Source organism: Lipotes vexillifer, unplaced genomic scaffold, assembly GCF_000442215.2.
Source record: "Lipotes vexillifer unplaced genomic scaffold, Lipotes_vexillifer_v1.1 scaffold2030, whole genome shotgun sequence".
Taxonomy (NCBI): Eukaryota; Metazoa; Chordata; class Mammalia; order Artiodactyla; family Lipotidae; genus Lipotes; species Lipotes vexillifer.
In genome coordinates, this window is record NW_006791849.1 from 548280 (window position 1) to 570798 (window position 22519).

Consider the following 22519-nt stretch of genomic DNA (forward strand, 5'->3'; position numbering starts at 1 on the left):
CCCTAGTCCACGGCCAGTGATTTAGCCAAGATGATGGCATTTCAAACGTGATAATCATGACAGTTTAGTCAAGGAAAAAAGAGACAGAGACAGAAACAGAGACAGAGACTAAGAGAGATTGTCAGTTGGGGTCTATATTCAACTGCCTAGCAAGCAGAGCCCTGAAATTACCATGACTTAAACAAGGTAAAGGCTTACCTCCCTCACATAAAAGAGGTTTCCCTTCTGGGGGAAGTACCCAGATTCCTTCTATCTTTTAATCCACTATCCTTAGTGTTTGCTTCCACCTGCAGGGTTTCCTCATGCTCACACAGTGGCTACTGGCACTGCAACCATTGTAGCTAAGTTCCAGGCAGCAGGAAGGAAGAAGAGGAAAAAGGGACCAAAGGGCATATGCCACCCAGCTGTGTTAGCCTCCTTTATAGAGTTTTCCCAGAAGTCCCTCCCAGCGATTTCCTCTTGTACCTCACTGGCTTGTCCTATCTGCCAGGGCAGCTGGAAAATGTAGTTTTGTTTGTTGTTGTTTTGTTTTGTCGACTTTTTATCTAGGAATTTGATGTCCAAGATAATGTGGTCTTTACTAAGGAAGCTCAGGAAATGGCACTTTCTGCCATTGGGAGAAAGGGCGAGAGGTAGGGAAGGAAAACCGGTAAATGCTGACTGCCTGCTCTTTATCAGGCACTGTCTTCAAGGAGTCTGCTTTCTAGTGGGAAAAGCAGACAAGGAACTAGGCAATTGCCATATAGTGGGACGAGTGCAGTGACGGGGAGCACATAGACACAGGGAGCTGTGAGGGCACAGAGGAGGCACTTGACCTAGCCTCGAGCTGGAGGGAAGGAGGGAGTAGCAGTATTGAATGGTCAACAGTTGACAGTTTTTCCAAAGCCTTGGAGTCAGCAAGTGAAAAGGGAGAGGAAGTGCTACAGGAAGAGGCAGAATCATAGGATTCTGAGGGGTAGAGAGATACAAATGAATGACTGGATGAGTGGTTATGTTGCAGGAAGGGGGACCCCTTTCCAGGGCCCGAGAGTCGGCTCTTGTCTAACACTTGGAAATGAATCGTCCGAGGAGACACACGTGCCGGCAAAGCAAAAGATTTTATTGAGAAGGGGCGCCCGGGCGGAAAGCAGCAGGGTAAGGGATCTCAGGAAGACTGCTCTGCCACGTGGCTCGCAGTCCCGGGTTTTATGGTGATAGGATTAGTTTCTGGGTCAGTCTCTGGCCAATCATTCTGACTCGGGTCCTTCCTGGTGGCCGCATGCATCACTCAGCCAAGATGGATTCCAGCGGGGAGGATTCAGGGAGGTTTGTAGGGCATATGGACTGGTGTCTCCTTTTGACCTTTCCCGAGTTCTTCCGGTTGGTGGTGGCTTGTTAGTTCCGGGTTCCTTACCAGGGCCTCTTGTCGTAAAACAGCTCACGCAAATGGTTACTGTGGTGCCTGGCCAGGGTGGGCGGTTTCAGTCAGTGTTTCCCCTAACAGTTAGAGATAAAGCCCAGATCTTAGAGGGACTTATTGCCATGGGAGAAAGTCTGAACTTCATCCTGAGAGCAGTGAGTGGGAAGCCACTGAAGGGTTTGGAACAGTCTGATGGGAATGAGTCTGCATTTCAGAAAGAGCCCTGTGACAGCCAGGTGGACAATGGATTGAGAAGGAGAAAGACCAGGTAGGAAGCTACTTAGAGTAATAGATGGTTTCTGGCTAGGGTGGTGGCAACAGGAAGTCAGTCTAGTGACATTTAGGAAATAGAGTGGACATCACTTCATTATGAATTAATGAATATGAAGGGGATGAAGGGGACAAAAGCAATCTCTCCATTTTACAGGTGAAATGAATTGTATTTTGCCACTAAGGTCACTTCTGAATAGCAAAGGAAGACTGTGGCCTGTGGCCAAAGAAAGACTCTAGGCTGTGCCTTCTTGCGACTCAAACAGCGTCTGCTAAGGTGCAGGTGCACTGTTTGCCCAGACCTCAGAAATGCCACGTGAATTTTGCAAAGGAGCCAGAGAGAATAAAACGGAAGCAGGTAAAGCGACTTCTCCCTTGCGAGTCAATTTTGCTGTGTCTTTATCACAGTCTCAGTAGCATCTTTCTTCCATCTGATTAAAAAGAACCCTTGAACTGGGCCTCGTCTTTGGGCTGAGTCATTCAGACAGGAGAGAAATCCATCTGAAACTTTTGATCTGAGAGGTGAAATCCTGACTTGGCGAATCTCCCATTGTTAGGCATTACAATTAGCAAATAACCCAGGGAGAGTAAAGAGATGTTCAGATGTGATTTAATGAGAATATAGTTGCAGTAAGCACTCAGAATATGTTTGCAATCAATTTGCTGTGTACACAATATGCTACCAGAGCAATCTTTTGTGTATGCAGTTGACCTTTATCTCTGGCAATCTTGTCCTATAAAGAAGAGTGAAATCCTCCATTGCAAATCATTGGCCCTCAGGAAATGGCTTTAATTTGCATGCTGACAGAGATATTAACTTGGGGTGCGGAGGGGGGGGCGGGGCGGGGGTGTTGATAACGCAACATGTCCTTTTGTCTGAGAGGTAGTTCAGAATCTGTGTCCTGCCTACAGTTGACTGAAGTTCAATTACTGTCATAAATGTATTCCAAATTTCATCTCAATTGCATTTGCATTTTAATGAATGATTCTCACCTTCTTGTCAATTTGGCAGCCAGGCAGATTTATTAAGTTATTGTATAAACAGGGCATTCTAATGCGGGAATTTAAATGCAAAATATTTGCTTGGTGCGTTTGAGCTAAGGCTGGGTTATTAGTTTGCCTGTAGGGGTTGCCTGAAAACTCAAGAATTTCAGGATAGTGTTTCAGATCCTTCCCTCGGTTCCATCGTGTTTGCCCTCTCCTCTGAAATCGATGTCTGGGTGGGCTAACAAAGCCAGACATGAGCCAGCCGGATGAAATGGGTTCTCCAAGCCTTCAGCCTCCACAATCTGGGAAGAAACTGATTTATTTGCCATTATTGGAAAAACAGTAAAATTTGTTAAGGGAAAATTTCCCATGTAGGCAATTCTCTTCTGCGAGCACAGGACATCTCTGAAATCGGATATTGCCAGGAGTGTTTGTTCATTTTAATGTCATGCTTCCTCCCCCATGGAAGCTCTCCTGGCTTTATAGTCCCATATTTCTTGCAGGCAGAGACAGAAAATGTGAGTGAAAAGCAGCTGGATGCAGAGCCATAATACCATTAAAAGTTGTGTTTTTTTGTTTTTTGTTTTTAAGTACATCTGGGCTGTTGATTCTTAACAAAGTGTTTTGCGGTGGTTAATCCCATGCCCCCCATAATAGAAAGGTGGAACGTGAATTTCTTTCGCTGCCTGTCAACTCTCCAGTACTCACAGCTTCCTGCAAGGCCCCTGTGAAGAGCTGGGGCTGTCCGTTTTAGGTGACTGTCAGTCCGTGTTTCCTTTAGGGCCCTGGGGATGGAGCTGCTGATTCAGGTAATGGGAGACTCCTGAGAAGCAGAGTGCCCTCAAAGAGTGAGAATGGCTGCTACAGCTGTGCTTGAAGAACTTTCTGAGATGAATTGACTGCTAGTGTGTGTCACAAAGTCTTATTTCAAACTTGTAGGAAGGGAATTGGGCTTCTAATAAAGCCAGTTCGAAGATTTCTTTCTGGAAAGTGTATCTTTTAACAGAGGGGAGAGGACAGCTAGACCAGTGCAACTCAAACTTATATATGTATATGAGTCATCTAGGGGTCCTGTTAAAATGCAGATCCTCATTCAGGAGGTGTGAGGGGGGCCCAAGATTCTGCATTTCTAACAAGCTCCTGTATGATGTTAATGCTGCTGGTCCAGGGACCACACTTCGAGTAACAAGCAGCTGGATAGCATCACTCAAGAGTAGGATGACTAGTAAAGATTAACAGCCTTGTTACAAGTCTGACAGGCCAGATATGGGGGTAAATCTAACACCCCAGGAAGGACTCTCAGTCTCATCAGAGAATATCAGAAAATTGCTAGATACTTCTCTGAAGGGGCTGTTAATTACCTTTATGTTCCAAGTTCTGTTCCAGATCTTTTCTCAGGTCTGAGGCAATTTCTTTCCTAATGCCATATTTTATATCTAATAGGCACATTTTTTCCCCACATTTTAACATCTCTGAACTGGAGATGCAGTGTACAATCATGTTTTAATCGAACTGGCATGGATTTTTCCTTCGTTGTGGTTCATAAAATAATGTCACCTCTTATAACAAATGATGTATTGGTCAGCGATTTTCACCATAATGCTGTGTAACAAACTATCCTAAAACTCAGTGACTTTCAATAAGTATTTCTTCCTTGCTCATGTGTCTGTGGGATAACTGGGGTTTGGCTGATTTAGGTTGAGATTAGCTGGGTTCAGGTCTGTTCCATGCCTTTCTTATTCTTCTGGGTTCAGCGAAATACTGGGGTTTTTTTCTTGTCATGGACCCAACTGAGCAAGCTTATTTCAAGCTTCTTTTCAAGTCATATCTACTAACACCCCATTGGCCAAAGAAGTCATATGGTGAAGTCCAAAGTCAGGATGCTGGGAGAACATTCCACCCCTGAATATAAGGGATGGGGGAGGGAGTGAGTATTTGCCGAATGATAACCTTATCTGCCACAGGTGGTGACTTGGATTGGGTAAAACATGGTCTAAAGGAGGAAAGTGTAAGCCACCAGCTTCTCTTCTGTGGGCCTAGAGGTGAACTCTGCACAATAAGAACAGCCCAGAGATGCATAGACTCAAAGCTTTAAAGCTTCCTTCTGAATATTCTTGTGTTTGCAGCATGCAGATGGAGAGAGAAATTCTGGAATCATCCCTGCTGGCTCCCAACCCTTGCTTTGCCACTTCCCAGCTACTATGACCCTCATTGTTTACTTAACCTCTTCCCTCTATTTTCTCAACTGCAGATCGCACCAGCCTCTCAGGACTGTTAAGCAAGTTGGCAGTAATAATTGTAGCGCCCAATCATTGAGTCCTGGGTACTAGACACTACACTAAACTCTTTACATCCACTGTCATTTAATCCTCCCAACAGCCCTTTGAGGCAAGAATCACTTTTTTCCTCATTTGGAGATGAAGAGGCTGTGGTTTAGAGAGGTTTAAAACCTGCCTAAGGGAGTGGCAAAGTACAGACCCCATCTAAGAGGCTGGCCCCTCCAAGGCTGACCACGGCGTACACTGGCCCTCAGGTCTGAAGGTGCTTGGGAGTGAAACCTGCCCCTTTGGTGTGGCTCAGCTCAGCCCCACTAAGACTATTCCTATTGCCATATTGCGAATGTTTCATTCATCAGCTCACACAGGCTGGTGAATGTACAGAGAACATATGTCCCTCAAATGTGAAAACCTACCCGCATGCATTGGTTAAGAGGAAGTGGCTTTGGGTAGAGGAAACTTTCCATTTTTTAATCTGCTTCTTCCTGCATTTGCCTGGCGCAGTTAATTATTTGACTCCCCATCGTTCCTCTTGCCATGTTAGCCGTGGGAGTTTTACATCACGGAAAGCAGTGAACAGGAGGCCCCGGGTGAGTGGATTTAAAGACGAAAACTGCTCTTCCCTGCAAATAGCTCCCTTCAGGCGAATAGCCTGGTAATCAGCAATAATGATGAAGAAAATGGAGGGAACATACAAGGGAATTAAATGAGAGTTTGCTAAAATACTAAGCATTTTTAAATGGGCCTCTGCAGTAACAGGGGAGCACTTCACGGTGCACGGAACGAACACCCCGCAGCCTGAAGTTCCCAGAATAGGATGGTGGGTCTGACCTGAGGGCCCAGACAACCCCTGCCCACCCCGGCCCCCACACACACACACACCACCACCTCTGTTCATCTCTCAACCAGGTTTTTCCAGAAGATCTAACTGCTAGGAGTCTGGCTGCCTTGGTTGAAAGGGGCTGCAGTTCTACCAGAAAACTTGCTAGATTCCTCAAATTGCCAACACCAACTCCCCGATGCTCTTCTGTGAGTCAATCAGTAAGAGAGGCATTTATCCCTACCCGCATCTAGAGGTTTGTTGCAGACTTCGCTTTTCAGTGTCGTCCCTATACAGATCCTTGAAAGAAATCTCTTCTTCTTCCACCAGGAATGGCTAGGCATCACCTGAACAGCTGTTTCAAAATCTCCTGGTCATTAGGAATCACATGAGGGATTGTGTTTCCCTCTTTGTGCTGGCCGCTAGGATGCTGAGGGCCAAATCTGTGCACTAGCTCATGTGTCATGGGTTTCGATACTTGTCTTACCTGATGTTGTTTTCTTATTTTCTCATGTCTCCTGCCCTTCTCACTTTTAAAATTTTCTGCTCCTAATCCTTTTTGGCATAAGGGCATAAAGAAGTCAGATAAATCTCTTAACAACCTCTTAATTTCTACTTTTGTAGAAATAAGATAACTTAGATGCAGAGGTGCAGACTGTGAATTCTTTGAGGATGTGTTCGCCTTTGTAGTGCCAGTGTTTGAACAGAACCTGACACATCATAACTGCCTAGAACAGGATCTGACACAAAATAGGTGTCCAGCTCAGGGCCTGGTACATAATATTCAGGTCCCTTTTATTTACTGTGGCATGACCTTCAGCCTGTCACTTATTATAAAATTAATTTAATAAGGATTTCGTTAACCCTTGCAGTCAAAGAAAATAAAGAGTTGGGCTGTTCCATGAGTGTAGGCTTAGATATTTGATCATGCTCTAACAGTTTACTAGGGCTGCTGTAACAAAGTACTACAAACTGGGTAGCTTAAGCAACAGAAATTTATTGTCTCACAGTTCCAGAGGCTAGAAGTCCAAGATCAGGGTATCAGAAGTGTTGGTTCCTTCTCATGTCGGAGAGGGAAAATCTGTTCCATGCCTCTCTCCTAGCTTCTGCTGATTTGCTGGCAATCTTTGGCATTCCTTGGCCTGCAGAAGCATTGCCCTGATCTCTGCCTTCATTTTCACATGGTTTTCTCTCTGCCTATGTGTCTGTGCCCAAATTTCCCCTTTTTATATGGACACCAGTCATATTGGCATAGGGACCCACCCTCCTCCAGTATGACCTCATCTTAACTAATGACATCTGCGGTGACCCTATTTCCAAATAAGGTCACATTCTGAGGTACTGGGGGTTGAGACTTCACCCTATGAATTTGGCTAGGGGGTGGTACACAATTCAGTCCATAACACGTGCATTTCAGGATCTAGTTGGTTACAGTTTCTGCAGGGAAAGACAAAGGCTTTTGTTCAGTTACACAGTGAAATCAGAACGCAAAGCCCACCATACTGCCTGGGTCAGCTCCAGGTCCCTGGAACCCCTCCCACTGTTGTGCACAGTTATCACACATGAGACTTCTCAGTGCTGGTCCCACCCTCTGCCTCTGAAGACTATATGGTCTGTTCTGGGACCTGAGAGGCCTTGCTGACAGCCTTCTACTCCAAGAGAGAATCTGGGCAACAGGTAAAGGCGAGCCCCTAACACCGACCAGTCAATGACAAGCCACCCAAGTTAGCCAAGGACACCTGGTGGCCTATAGAATCTCCAAGTCAAGGACAGGGATTTCCAGGACAAGCTGGTGAGACTCCCCAGTGGAAACATCCTGACCTCCTACAAACCAGCAGACTCTGTAGTCCGACCCCACAGGGGAATCCACTACCTGGGTTCAGACCCCAGACCTGCTTCTTTCCAGCTTTTCTGACCTCACCTTTCTGGGCCTGTTTCCTCATCTGCAAATGGAAATGATAACAACAGTGCCCACAAGGTCGAGCTGTTGTGAGGATAAATAAGTGAACTCACACACCCAGAAGTGAGGGACTCGCCGGAGGGCAGAACACAGAACTGTTGAGCTACAGGGCTAAGTTCTACCACAGATGTGAAACCACAACATTGCCTCGTTCACTGAAAAAGCCTCTTATCCAGATGATTTGCTGCATCTCAGAAGCACCCTGGATGCGCTTGAGAAGTCTCACTGAGGTCCGATGGCAGACCTCTCCAATTGCTGGGGCTCAGAACTTGAGGATGTTAGTTGGAGTTAATAGACATGAGCTTCTTAATAAAGTGGTAACATCTATTGCTTCCTAGAGTAGCACCCAGTCTGGGACACAGCAGTGCTTTTCTTCCTTCTCCCCTCCCCTCCCTCCTTCCCTCCCTCCCTCCCTCCCTCCCTTCCTTCCTTCCTTCCTTTTTCAGAGCAGATCCTTTCTGTTAAACAAAAGTTTTAGATAGAAGACCAGTATCTAAATCAGACAAATATAATCTTTCAGGAGCACAAACTGTACTATGTGATGTCACATAACATTTTATTCAACGAAAGCGAAACTTTTCTGTATGTAAAGTTGTACTTGCCCAGGGCCTTTGCACATGCTGTTCCCTTCCCCCAGGTATCTGCATGGTTTACTCCATCACCTCCTTTATGTCATTCCTCAAATGTCACCTTCTCAGCCAGGCCCTCGCTGACCATCAATTTAAAATGGCACCAATCCACACCCCACCCCTGTCTCTCACTCTCCCCTGTCCCTGCTTTATGCTTCTCCCTGGAACTTAGCGTGTCACCTACACTTCACTCTGTTTAGTGTCTGTCTCCACCCCCTGGAGTAGGAGCTTCATGAGGACAAGAATGTTGTGAGCTGTTTTGTTGGCTGCTGTACCTCAGCACCTAGAGTAGCTCCTGACACACAGCGGGTATTCATTACATTTTTGTTGAATGGTTAATAATGATGCAGCTATTTAGGCAAACTCACACATTTGAAATTGGGCATGAATTAACGCAATGAAGAGTCTGACTCCATTTTTGACGTGCGACCTTTGACAACATTTGAGCTGCCCGCCCCCCTCCTCCCCACCCTTTCCCTCTGCCCCACATCTGGGCAAAAGCTGATAAGAAACCCAAGGTGCTCCTTGTTTTGGTGCTGGTGGGAAGTTGAGACCACACTCAAACAAGGGACCCCTCACCCCAGCCCCACTCCCAGAAAACCCTAAGCCGGCCCTCCCTTCCCCCCAACCCCCGACCCTGCTCCCTCAGCTGATTGCAGACTTGCTTCAGAGCCCAGAAAGCCTCATAATGTGAGTCATGTCATTTCACACCCTTGTGGTGCATGTGTGACGTCAGTCTTGACCTATGAACCACATTTTGAGCGGAAGAGTCTCTGTGAAGTAACATAACCACGAAAAAACAGTTGCTGTCAGCCCCAGCTCCCAGAATAGCTCTGCATTTGCTTTGTTTGTGCCACATCAAGAAAATCCTCCCCTGTGAAATTAAGGGGTTGCTCATGGTTACGGTTTTCGTTCTATCAGGTTATCTGGCAACCTCCGGATGCTCTTTGATGAGTGGATTTCAGAAGCTTGAAAGCAAAACCGAAGCACATTTTTGTTTCAAATATGAATTCCACCTCAGATCAACAGCTTGCATCCCTAAACTTAAAAATAAGAGCCCAAATGGACAATTCAGGGCCAGTTCTGTATGATCTGGTTTCACTGTGTTCCACCAGCGTACACATTCATTTGGTTTTGCACAATTTTATACATGAGGAACCTGAGAGACTGTTTTGCTGTAACGAGAATATGGGCTGGGCAGATGATGTCTGATCCGCACCTGCCAGTGACCGGCTGGGATGCACATGTGTCGTGTAGCACAGAGATTCAGAAAACTTTACATGAGCTGAGAAGCAGGGTCTAAATTTAGAAAAAGATTGCTGGTGACTTTCCGGTGACATATGTATAAGAAACTCAAATACTGCATTTCATTGAATCTGAGACACACCATGAAAAACAAAACAAAATAAAAACACTGCCAATTAAATTAATTCTCTGGGGTGTGAATTATTATGCTCATTTCAATGGACATAGCAGAGTGCCTAGCACATAGTAGGCACTCAATAAATGTTTATGGAGTGATGGAACTGAAACCAGGAGAGGTTAGATAATTTGTTCAAGGTCTTTGGTAAGAGGTGGGTCCATAATCCAAGCTTAGGTCTCTGTGACTTTGGAATTCTAAAGGCAGGAGGTCTCCTGCTACTGGGCATGAGAGTGCCCTTCAATGGATTATCAGTCCCAAGACAGTAAGACATTGCGTTGATGGCCAACTCATCTTCCTCTCTCTTTCTCCAGCATCTTGATTCAGTGGGTGAAGACTGGCCGTGGATACTTTACTATTCTGAGGAAGGAGAGTGCATTGAAAAAGAAGCAACAACAACTTCAGAAACTCAAAGAGGAAGAAAGAAATATATTCCAGCCAGCCAAAGAGATGTCAGATAGCCAGTATGGGGATATTCTTTTGACGTAAGTAGACACCATCACCGTGGCGCCAGTGGTCTTGGGAAGGACCACTGTGAAGGAACACTGCCTGGTTGGGTTGAGGGGTGGCAGCTGTCTCACATGGGGAACCCCTTCTTAGGCTGGTGTCTAATGACTTCTTTTAGTCTGGCTCAGCCTACCTCTCCAGCCTCACATCCTGGTATTCAGTGAGGTATCTTCTCTACTACATATGTCTGTCCTCACATCCAGTGCCAAGAGCTACCCAAGAAATCTTGCTGGTCCCCGGAGGTGCCCTGTCACTGTTTGCAGATGACATGATACTATACATAGAGAATCCTAAAAATTCTCTGGGCCTTAAGTACTCTTCCGTCTACATCCGCTTCCAACTGAAGTTCTAATTATCATTAAAAGCCCAGCTTAAATGCTGCCCTCTCCTGATCCTTCCCAGATTTTCAGTCCAACCACCTCCAGAGCCCGTTTGGACTCTGAGTTCCCTTAATGTGTTTGCACACTACTTTTTTGTTTGTTTGTTTGTTTTGTGGTACGCGGGCCTCTCACTGTTGTGGCCTCTCCCATTGTGGAGCACAAGCTCTGGACACGCAGGCTCAGCGGCCATGGCTCACGGGCCTAGCCGCTCCGCGGCATGTAAGATCTTCCCGGACGGGGGCACGAACCCCTGTCCCCTGCGTCGGCAGGCGGACTCTCAACCACTGTGCCACCAGGGAAGCCCCCGGATAGTACTTTTTAAAGCTCCCCTAGATAATTCCCATGTGAAGCCAAGGTTGAGAGTTACTGTGCTAGGGCTGCTTTTAGGAACCCAAATTGACATGTTGCCGGCTAAAGAGGAAATGGAATCCACAGCAGGTGACGCACCATTTCCCAAATTCTTCACAACGTTAACGTAAAGAAATATGCATGTGTACGTCTTAAAAGCAATGGTCCTACCAATGGAACCATACAATATGGGACCTTTTTGTGCCTGGCTTCTTTCACTTACCATAGTTTGTTTGAGGTTCATCCCAAACAGGAAGCAGATTGGTGGTTGCCAGGGGTTGAGGAAGTGGTGGGATGGAGAATGACTGCTTAATGGGTGTGGGGTCTCCTTTGGGGCTGGTGAAAATGTTCTGGAACTAGATTTAGGCGCTGGTTGTACAGCCATCAATTCAAATGCCATTGAATTGCACCCTTTAAAACAATTTTATGTTATGTAAATTTCAACTTAATGGAAAAAAAAAAAAAGAGGGAGTTCTGGTCTGTGAGGCCCTGACGTGGGAGGTGAGGGGGCTGGACACTAGTGGTTGGAGGTCTTCTTAAAGCTCAAGGTTCCCGGTGACTGGTGGGAACCCTGAGTGTGAGGCCATGAGGGGCTGGTATATTTCTAGTCACCTTTCCCCTGAAAGTCTGGCCCTTGGGAATCCCAGCTTATTGTAAGAAGGGTCTTCTCTTTGATTCCCCATTTGTGCAGACCATGGGCTATGCTCTTTCCTTGCCCTGGGAAGCTGTTAGAAGGAAAGTTAACCTTTTCTAAATTGGCAAATGTCCTTAGGACCAAAGCAGCTCCCAGGCCGCCTTACCTCTCTGGTTTCCAGTCTCTCTTTAGTTTTGGCCGAGAGATTCCCACTTCTTTGTTGGCTCTTTGCCACTCTTTTTATTTTATTTTTATTTATTTTAAAAAATTTATTTATTTTTTGGCTGCATTGGTTCTTCGTTGCTGTGCGCGGGCTTTCTCTAGTTGTGGTGAGCGGGGGCTACACTTCGTTGCGGTGCTCAGGCTTCTCATTGCCGTGGCTTCTCTTGTTGCGGAGCACGGGCTCTAGGTGCGCGGGCTCAGGTAGTTGTGGGTCACGGGCTCTAGAGCGCAGGCTCAGTAGTTGTGGCACACGGGCTTAGCTGCTCTGCAGCATGTGGGATCTTCCCGGACCAGGGCTCGAAGCCATGTCCCCTGCACTGGCAGGCGGATTCTTAACCACTGCGCCACCAGGGAAGTCCCTTTGCCACTCTTTCTAAAAAAATATTTTGTCCAGCATTTTTGGTTATTTTTACCCAGTGGGTTGGTCTAAGTAAGCTAGCTTACCATTTGTGCGTTCATTTATTAACTCATTCATTCATTCTGAGACTAGAGAATATCTATGATTTACAGTCCCCACCACATGCCTTCCAAGGAGTGAGCATCCCAAGGAGAAGCTTTCTTTGGTGAGCAAGTGTATTCAAGTGAATACGCAGATAGACAGGAAGAGCAGAGAGGCTTCCCTGACAGATAGAATGGAGACATTCAGGAGACAGGCCGAGAGTGTGAGCAGAAGGGACCCTTTGGAGGAGAGAAGAGAGGAAAGGCAACCATCAGTGGGCGAGAACAGAGATGTCTAATGAGGGTTTTTTTGAGGTTTTGCCTCATAGTGTGACATGTAAATCCATTCCTCAGTTTCCCCAGAAGATCTTCAGTAAAATATCTGTGGCCCCTTAGTGCATTATGACTTGGACCTTTATCCTGGCTTCCAAGTAAGTGTAGGGGTGAGAATGGGAGACTACCTTGACCCAGGCCTGTTCTCATTGTACAGCCAACCGTTTGTATTTTGAAGACCTACTGCGTGCAGGCCTTCTGATGGCACGGAGATATGAAAAGGATTGAGGGACAGTCCCTACCGCATGCGGTGCCACAACACAGTACCATGGGGGTGCACCTCAAGTGCCCTGAAGTGTGCCTGTAAAGGAAAAACACTCCTCCCATGTGTTTCTCCTTTACTCTCACACCATGATCACACTCATACTTCTGACACCAGTTGTGTGGGGTTTTCCCCCACACCAAGCAAATGTCTGCGACACCAGCAGGGCATCCTACCATCCTATTCAGTTCCGACACTTTCTACCTGGAGTTAGCATCAGATACCACAGGTTAAGGGTTCAGTCCCACAAGACTGCCCCCATGTCAGACGCCAATCACGAGTCCCAGGTTGTCCACCTGTACTTCTGACCAACCAGCTATAAATCAGGGTTCCCATGACCCCCTTCCTTGGGTTTGATAATTTTCTAGAATGGCTCACAGAACTCAGGGAAACACTGACTTACATTTTCCATTTTATTACATAATAAAGGGTACAGATGAGCACCCCGATCAAGAAGTACGTAGGGTAAGGTCTGGAAGGGACCCAGGCACGGGAGCTTCTGTTCCTGTGGAGTTGGGGAGTGCCATCCTCCCGTTATTTGGATGTGATCACCAGCTCGGAAGCTTTGCAAACCCCGTGCTTCAGGGATTTTTATGGAGGCTTCATCACATAGGCATGCTCTGTCATTAACTCAGTCTCCAGCCTCTCTCCCCTTCCCAGAGGACTGGGGGTGGGGCTGAGAGGTCCAAGCTTCTAATCATGGCTTGGTCTTTCTGGCGACCAGCCCCCATCCTAAAGCTATCCAGGAGCCCACCAAGAGTTGCCCCATTCCCCAGAAAAGGACACCTCTATCACCCAGAAAATTCCAAGGGATTTGGGAGCTCTGTGTCAGGATCCAGGGTCTAAGACCAAATATTAAAACGAGATGCCCCTGGTACTCTTTATCACGTAGGAAATTCCAAGGGTTTTAGGAGCTCAGTGCCAGAAAGTGAGGGCAGAGACCAATATATGTATTTTTTTCTATTACTTCTCAATGTCCGCCCGCTCAACTTTAGGGGGTGGAAAGGAAATCTGGAAAGAATCCCCAGAAGTGTGACTTCTGAGCAGGATCTTTAATGCTGAATGGCAGTTCAGTGGGTGACAAAAAAAGAGGTATGGTTAGACCCATCTGTATCAGCCCGCCGGAAATCCTGCAGCCCGCACGTCTGGTTAGAAAGGCCAGGGCTGGAGAAGGAGGGTGTGGTGGAGTTATCTATTGCCAAAATCAGAAATATGATTTTCAGAATGAAAAAAAAAAAAAAAAAAGAAGCAGGCAAGTCATGACCTGAGCCACCTCCATCCAGCCACTCAGTGGACCCCACTGAAGTGTCCTCACGGGACCTTGAAGAGGCGCGGGATACAGAGAAAGCCACTCAGTGAGCCGAGGCGTTCTTACCCTTTCCGTGAAGGTCCCACGAGCTCAGCGCAAGTTTTGCCCTTAGTGTCATCTAAGAGCCCGATGACCCTCTCTGAGTCTGGTCCCTCTAGGGGCACTAGTCACCTGGCAGCCTCTCTCTAGAATAAAGAGAAGGAACGAACTAGTGGCTCTTTTCGCAGGAACTTTTTGCTCAGATTATTGGGCAAACAAACAGGCGCTGGGGAAGGTGGCATCTGTAAAGGTCCTCCCGTGACTGTTTAAATAGTTTGGTTGTAACGTTGCCCTTGTTTGCGTGGGGTTTTTAATCCATGGTCACAGAACACAATTCTTCCCTCTCCGATCCATGTTTCAGTGTGCAAGACATGGTATATTTAAAGTTTAATAAGTTTAAATATGCATGAGATCTTTCCTCACGTCGACATTGGTCTGGTTATGACTTATCCAGTGGATTCCATGAGCTGTGCAAGGCTGGTCATTAAAATAAAACTGGAGGCTATTATTGCAACATAGCCGTCAAATGCAGGTGGGGGCGGCAGGGGTTATAAAATAGCACTGGGAGATTCTCCCTACCAGTAGGGAGTAGTGGTTAAGAGCACAGGGCTGGGGTTTGAGTCCAGACTTCCCCCATACAACTGTTTAGCTTTGGGCAGGTCGCTGTGCTGCTCTGAGCCTTCTCTGTCTACACCCTTATGAATGGTACCTAACTCCCAAATTTGTTATGAGGATTAAAAGAAATAACACTTAGCACAGAGCCTGGCATATGAGACGTGCTTAGTAATTGCTAGCTATTATTATGCAGTGAAATGAAGTTGATCTCTCTGGCCCTCAATTACTTAAAACCCTCAGATCTATGGCTAAAAATCTTAATTTCCAGGCAGGGTAGAAGGCATCTCACATGTAAGAGCTATGTTCTATAAATATAATTCCAATCACAGAATTGTCAAAAATACAAGTGTTCATTTAGAAACTGCTTTTTTAACACAGTATTTGATCCTGTGCATTCTAAAAGCAAAAGGGATTCCCCCCCCCCCCCCCCCCCCCGCCCCCGGATCTAAGACCATAGGATAAGTTCTTTTAGACCAAAGTTTTAAGTCTGACCAACTATGTAGGGGAAAAAGAAAATCAAGCATGTCCCCAAAGATTCCGGCCTGCAAGCAGTCTTTCCCACTGTGTTCATTGACCTCATTTCTCTGCTGCAGGTTCGGCTGAAAAAGGCGAAAAAAACAACAGGTAGAATTTGTCTTATGTTTGCAGTTGAGACGAGACATAAAACAAGAGATTAAGGAGTGTAAAAGCTGGGTTAATTTCCCCGTATTCTAGACCACTGGGTTGAGCCAGTAAGCCTGGGCATGCCAACATATTGGCTTGTGGTTTCCTCAGCTCTAGGGTTGAAAAAAGAGCCTGTGGAAATGGAAAGCAGGGGACCTAGGTTCTGGTCCTATTTTTTAGTTAGCTCTGTGACCCCAAGATTGTCCTCAAATTCCCAGGAGGAAGGTGACTTCCTAATGGCTGCCTCCACCTCTTCTGGCTCCTTTCCCCATGCTAAGCCAGAGCGAGCTTTCCAAATGTAAACCACTCCCAGTTTAAAATCCTCAGTGGCCACCATTCTTTATCAGATAAAGACAAAAGTCTGAGCAGGGGCTACAAGGCTCTGGATGGGCTAGCCCTTGGCTTCCCCTCCAGCCACACTGTCCCCCTCTCCCTCCTCCCCAGGACCTCTCCCTCCGCCCTCTGCCTACTGAATTCCCATTCAGCCTGCAGATCTCAGCTCAATATTTACTTCTGTTCCAGTTACTGTTGCTGTGAGCAACCACTCCAAAACCTATTAACTCAAGACAGCAAACATCTATTTCACTCATAAATCTGCCATTTGAGTAGGGTTAAGTGGGGAGGGATTCAGCACTAGCTGGGGCAGCTCAAAGTGTCTGTTTCCGAGAGAGCTCGTGCACACGGTGGCACCTTGGGGCTGGCTGTCAGCTCTGAGCTCATCCAGGACTGAGAGCCCACAGTCTTGGTCCTCCTCCCTATGAGTCTCTTCACAGGCTGCCAGCTTCCTCCCAGCATGGTGGTGCCTGGGTGCTAAGAGTGATCATCCCAAGACATAAGAAGGAAAAGCTGCCAGTTCCTGGAGCCGGGACCCAGAAATTGGCATCACACCACTTCTGACACATTCTATTGGCCCAGGCACTCAGAAAGCCAAGATTCCAGGGGAATCGGGGCTATAAAGCCACCTTCCCATTAGAAGAAACTTGAGGCCCATGTTTCTAAATTGACACAACTCCCTCCGGGAAGTATTCCCTGGCTCCATTTCAGCCAGATTCTCTGTTTGGGTCTGTCAAAGCACCACACACTCTCCAGCTCAGCCTTATCACAGCTGTGTTTGCGTAAAGCCGCCAGGAGGCTCTTAAGCTCCGGAGGGGAGGGGCTGGGCTGGATCTGTGTCCATCACCGCACCTACAGCCCCCAGCGCAGAGATGTTCCATAGATACAGGTAGACGTGAATGAATCAGGGAACCCGTCAATGATTCAATCAGTATTAAAGTACTCAGGCTGAGAAACTACAAGGCTTTAAAGGAGCAAACTGGTAGCATAAATATGTAAGGCAAGCTGGGACTGAGATGCCACGGGTTTTTGAGTCTCAGGCAACCCAGGAGGCACACACCTCGTGCAAAGTGGGCAGCAATCTTGACCTTGGGCCTCACCCAGCTCTTACTCAGAGTGGCAAGAACTTTCAAGTCTTCAAGAACCAAAGCTTTTCCATCTTTCTGTGACATCTCCCAATTTTAAAATATAGACAATCAATTCCATTACGCACACAGTAGGCTTATTAAAACATGTCTATGGGCTAGATTTGGTCATGGGCAAAAAATATATACCCTGTGACCCACATAGCCAAAAAGGAAAAAAAAACAAACAAACCCCGTTTTCTCTGACTGAAATGACTTACTCCATGATGGTGCTGAAAAGAAAAACTTAACTGTGGTATTAAATGTAACTTAATATTTTTCACTTTGAAACAATCTTTTTTGGGTAAATGTGCAATGGTTTCAGAGATGAGCTGCCTGTTTGGGCTGTTTCTCTCCTCTCTAAGCATCCCTTCCCCCCACCCCCACCCCCGCTTCCCCCAGATGGTTTTGGCTTCAGAGGAAGCTTCTGTATTCTCTGTGGGGCAGGGGATGGGCTTCCAGAGAGGTACGCCTGGTCGTGGCTGATCTTTGGGGGCACACTTGTGCCCACGCCTGAAGCTCGAGATCCCCACGTCTCACGGCTGGTTCATCCAGCCAGTGAGTCAGCAGTCTGGAGAGTTGGGAGAAGCCCCTTTAAGGAAAGGACCGCAAATAAGAGCCGCTGACTCAAGGCAGTTCCTGCCCTGTGTGCACCCGCCATCTCCACTTCCCACCACCCCTGTCGCTAGGACCCTGGGTGCCGGCCACCTTCCTCTCTCAAGCTGAAATTATTGTAATACTTCTCACTGGTCTCCTTGCCCTCCACTCCCACCATCGGCCATTCTCAAAACAGCAGCCAGAGGGATCCTTGGTCACATCATGTCCTCTTTCAGCTCAGAGTCCTTTACTTTCGTTGAGGGAAAAGGCCAGAGTCCTCGCACTGGTCTGCAAGTCCCCTATTCTCTCTCCATCCTTCCCTCCCTCTCTCTCTGTTGCTCACTCCAGCCACACGTGCCTCCTTGCCGTCTCTAAAACACAGTCCCACCTCAGGACATTTGCACCTGTCGCTCCCTCTCTCCAGAATGCTCTGCCCCCAGACATCTGAATGGCTCACTCCCTTCCACTGCAGGTTTTTATCAAATGTCACCTTCTCGGTGATAACTTCCCCAATCACTCTATTGAAAATTGCAAGCCCCAGCTCTCCCAGCCCTTCTGAGCCCCCTTCTCTTTTTTCTCCCCATAGCACGCATCACTGTCTAGTGGGGGTGGGGATGGGAACGGGTCAGCAAACTGCAGCTCATGGGCCAAATCCAGCCCCCAGGCTGGTTTTGTAAATAGAGGGTTTTTTTTTTTATTATTTTTTAACATCTTTATTGGGGTATCATTGCTTTACAATGGTGTGTTAGTTTCTGCTTTATAACAGAGTGAATCATGTGTAAATAGAGTTTTATTGGAACCCTGCCATTTGCTTATTGCTTACATTCTGTCAATGGCTTTCCTGCTACTAAGTAGTCATGACATAGACCGAATGTCCCACAACATCATAAATATTTGTCTAGCCAGATAACAAAACATATCCGACCGCTAGTCTAGTATACCAGTATACCACACAGCTGCCCGATTTATCTTATTTGCTCCTTCATGGGAATATGTGTTCCATGAGAGAAGGGGGTCTAATATGCTCTGCTTACTGGCTGCATCTAGAACCTTCACCTCTCCAGCGGGAATTACTGCCTGGCCCATAGCAGGTGCCCAGTGATATTTGCCAGACAACCCCTGGCGAGAGAAGAGGGCATTTAAAACAGCTCCTGCCCGTTCACTCTGCTGCTCTCATTCCGCTTCACCTTCAGCACAAACGGGGACGAGAAGATGAAGAAGGTGGGGATGGGAGTCCTCCTGTGTCCGTTCACCCCCGTGCACAGCTGCATCATTGCGCCCTCGCTGCCTGAGGCTCACGTGTAAGTAGTCCCACCTCTGGCTCATCTGCTTATCATGCGAAGCCAAAGTCAAATGACTCAAACAGCTGGGAGCTGTCGAGCTGTTCCTTTGTCCTCTTGAAAAGGGACAGGGAGCCTGGGGCCAGCAGTGTTATGTGGTGTTAAAAATAACAGAAGGCAAACATGGGGGCTTAGAGCTAAGTGGCAATCCAGCTGGGACTGAGTCATTCCATCCCTTACCACACCAGACACACTAATGTCAAATAGTTTGCAAAGCCTGATAAAATCTGTCTGCAGCATGTGCCTAGCAGATGTCTCACCCAGGGCTCCGGGGACATGTTTTCCCCAAGACTCAAGGAGCTATTTCCCAGAGAAGCCCCTGCCGCCTTCTGAGCCGACCCCAGGCACAAACTCTTCATTGCGTGATGTGACAGGGGCTAACCAACCCTCCAAAGAATACTTGGGCTTTCCAAAACCTTGACACCTTGTTCCCCTCCTATCTGTTCCAGAGAATTCTAAGCCCAGCTTTGTCTTTTTCACTAGTTAGCACTTTTCAACTGGGAGATTTCAGGCACAGAGATAGAAATTGACTGTAAGGCAGGATTGCTCAACCTCGGCACTATTGACGTTTGGGGACAAATACTTCTTTGTTGGAAAGGACTGTCCTGTGCACCGTAGGATGTTTAGCGCTATTCATGGCCGCCACCCCCTAGTGCCAGGAGCACCCCCCTCCCCAGCTGTGACAACCAAAATGTCTCCAGAGATTGCCAAATGCCCCCTGGGGGCAAAATCACACCCATACCCCCAGCCCTCCCATATAAGAACTACTTTAGGCCAGTGAACATGGTGCACTGGATTCTGTCTGCTCAAATATTTATTAGGCCCCTACAGTGTGCACAATAAAAATAGTACTACTGACTGCTCGGTGGGCACTGTCTCAGTCCTCTCAGCAGCCCTTTTGTGTAGGTGTATTATTATCCCATCCCTGCAGGTGAGAGAGCAGAATCTCAGAGAGGTGTACTAGCCTGCCCAAGGTCACAGAGCTCAGTGTGTTGCTGCACTGGGGTTTTAAGCCAAGTGTGTCTCACTGCAGAGCCTGACCTCTCACCACCACACACGACACAGAAGGTATATCCCAAGGCCTTACCTTTGAGGAGCTAGTGATACATTTGGACAGCCAAGTCTCTTGTACTTGAAGAGTAAAATAATGCAAGAGTGAAACTGTAAGACAAGATGGCAGATCCTTAGTAAGAGCACTTAGTTCGTGGGTGGAAGATGGCACCGTCACCAACACCATGGGCATCATCATCATCATCATCACCATCATCATCCCTATCACCACCACCACCACCACCATGTATTTGGACACATTCCTATCCCTTATTAATATTTCAGCTTTTGATGAGCCCCACTCCATACTTTCCTCCTATCTCCCTTTGATGAATATTATGACTGGCTTCTTCATAGACTTATTTGTTCAGGGACATTCCAACTGGCAGCCTCAGCTTGATGTTCTTAAAACATCTCCTTGCCAAAGCAGTCTTTGCAATTTCTCATAACGTCCCATGGAAACACTTGCGCTTTTGCCTTTCTTTTCCACGGACAAGCCCTCTGAAACCAAATGGTGTAAATCAGTGGTTCTTAGGCTTTCACTTGCATTTGAATCATCTGGGGCTCTGGGCTTGGGTGCGGGGATAGCAAAATAAGGAGATGCCTGCGAGAATGCGTATTCCTAGGCCCCACCCCCATTTCCTTTGGTCTGAGCAAACTGAGGTTTAAATCAACTGTGGAAGTGACTGGAGAGTTTCTTGCTCATCCTCCTTAAGTGCCAGATGTGGAAACTGAAGCCCAGAGAGAGAAGACAGAACCTGCCAAAATGCTCACTACAGGAATTCTGATCTCCTGACTCTTAAGTCAGTCCTTTGTATCAGGTTTGTTCGATGATGGTGATGGTGATGGTGGTGATTATCACAGTGGTGGTTGTTACTATTTGTTATGCCCTAGACCAGGGATCAGCAAGCTTTTTTTTCTTAAAGGGACAGACAGTAGATATTTTAGGCTTTGCAAACCAGATGGTATCTCTCGCAACTACAGTCATCCCTAGGTATCTGCGGGGGATTGGTTCCAGGACCTTCTTGCCGATACCAGAATCTGTGATGCTCGAGTCTTTTATGAATATAAAATGGGGTAGTGCTGTCGGCCCTCTGCATCCACAGATGCAGAGGGTCAACTGTACTTTACCTGTTGTCACAGCAGGAAAGCTACAATGAATGGATGTGCCTGTACTCCAATAAAGTTTTATTTGCAAACAAAGGCACACGCTCCTTCTGTAGATCGAAGGCTGCCCCTTCTTCTCCTTGGCTGTTCAAAGGCTCTGGCTGCATTTGATGATTGTATCGGCATCTATTGCTGTATTACAGACCACCTCGCGGTGGAGTGGCTTAAAACAGCAACCACTTATTCTTGTTCAAAGTCTGCAGGTCAGCTGGGTGGCTCTGCTCGTCCGCGTCAGTTCAGCTGGTCCTGGCTGGGCTTGCATATGTGTGTGGTAAGCTGGAGGCTGGCCCATCTAGGGTGGCCTCATGCCCAGGTCTGTTGGTTGGTTGGTTGGTTGGTTGTTGGCTAGGGTGACAGGAGTGGCTGTCACTGTCTTCATACAGCCGGCTAGCCGAGCTTGTTCCGTGGCTGTCAGGAAGGGTTCCAAGGACAAGAGCCTAAGCACTCAAAGCCTCTTAAGGCTTAGTCTCAGAATGGACCCAAGGACCTTTCCACCCCATTCTGTTGGGCAAAAAAGACATCAGGCCTGCCCAGATACAAACGATGGGGAAAAGAAAGATTCTACCGCCTGGTGAGAGAGATGCAGAATCACCTTGTGAAGTGCATGGATGCAGGGAGGAGGGGAGAATCCGAGCAGTTTTATCATCATTCTACCAAGAGGCATCAGGGCAGAGCCCCCCTGGTCAGTTCTCAAATTCTCAGTCTTCACGTCAGCCGAGGTGGATCCGGGCCTGGTCATTCCCTTCAATCCCAGTGCGATTGATCCCAAAACCAGCTGAAGATTCTGAATTGACTGTATGGGGATCAATTCAGTCATGCCAAGGAAGACTGGACCTTTATCTTTTTTAAAAAAAGCAGTGGGGCACAGTCTGTAGGAAGGAGAACAGCCCCTCCTTTCCTCTCGGAGATGACTGGCCTGTCCTTACAGCCCTTGCCTGAGCGGCTGTGCAACAAAACAGTGCCTGCAGCCACTGTCTGGGTTTGCCCTTGGCAGTCAGCATGGGGTGCTTTGTAGCATTTTCTGATTTCTCTTAGTAAAACTTTTGAAAAAACGTTGTTTTTTTCTCAGGGATGTTGACTCCCACTCGTATTCTGGTTGGTACAGCAGTTTCAACAGAGAGGGCTATTCAGATGCACTGACCGCTAGGTGCTCCCCCAGAGTTCTGAGCACAGGGATTTTAGAAGCAGGCTTTGTGCACCCTGGTCAGCGTTTTCATCTATTATGCCCCACATTTAAGAAAATAAATGCTTTCTCTTTTAATTTGACAAAATCCAAGGTATTGTGCTTTGACCTGACATACAATCATTATGAGAAAGGAGCGATTTCTATCAAGCATGTTTCTGGGGACCCTTTCTTTCTCCCTTTCTTTCTTTCTCCCTCCCTCCCTCCCTCCCTC

The 22519-nt window shown here is 47.2% G+C and overlaps 1 protein-coding gene across 1 annotated transcript in view; it reads left to right on the top strand.

Annotated features, from left to right (window-relative positions):
* The window catches only part of CCDC60 (coiled-coil domain containing 60), a 164566-nt gene that overhangs the window by 96030 nt on the left and 46017 nt on the right, over nucleotides 1-22519 (top strand). Inside the window, exons 3-4 of the mRNA XM_007464871.1 lie at nucleotides 10076-10246; nucleotides 18759-18866. Of these exons, the coding sequence (XP_007464933.1) occupies nucleotides 10076-10246; nucleotides 18759-18866 (279 nt within the window). The remainder of the gene's footprint in view (nucleotides 1-10075; nucleotides 10247-18758; nucleotides 18867-22519) is intronic.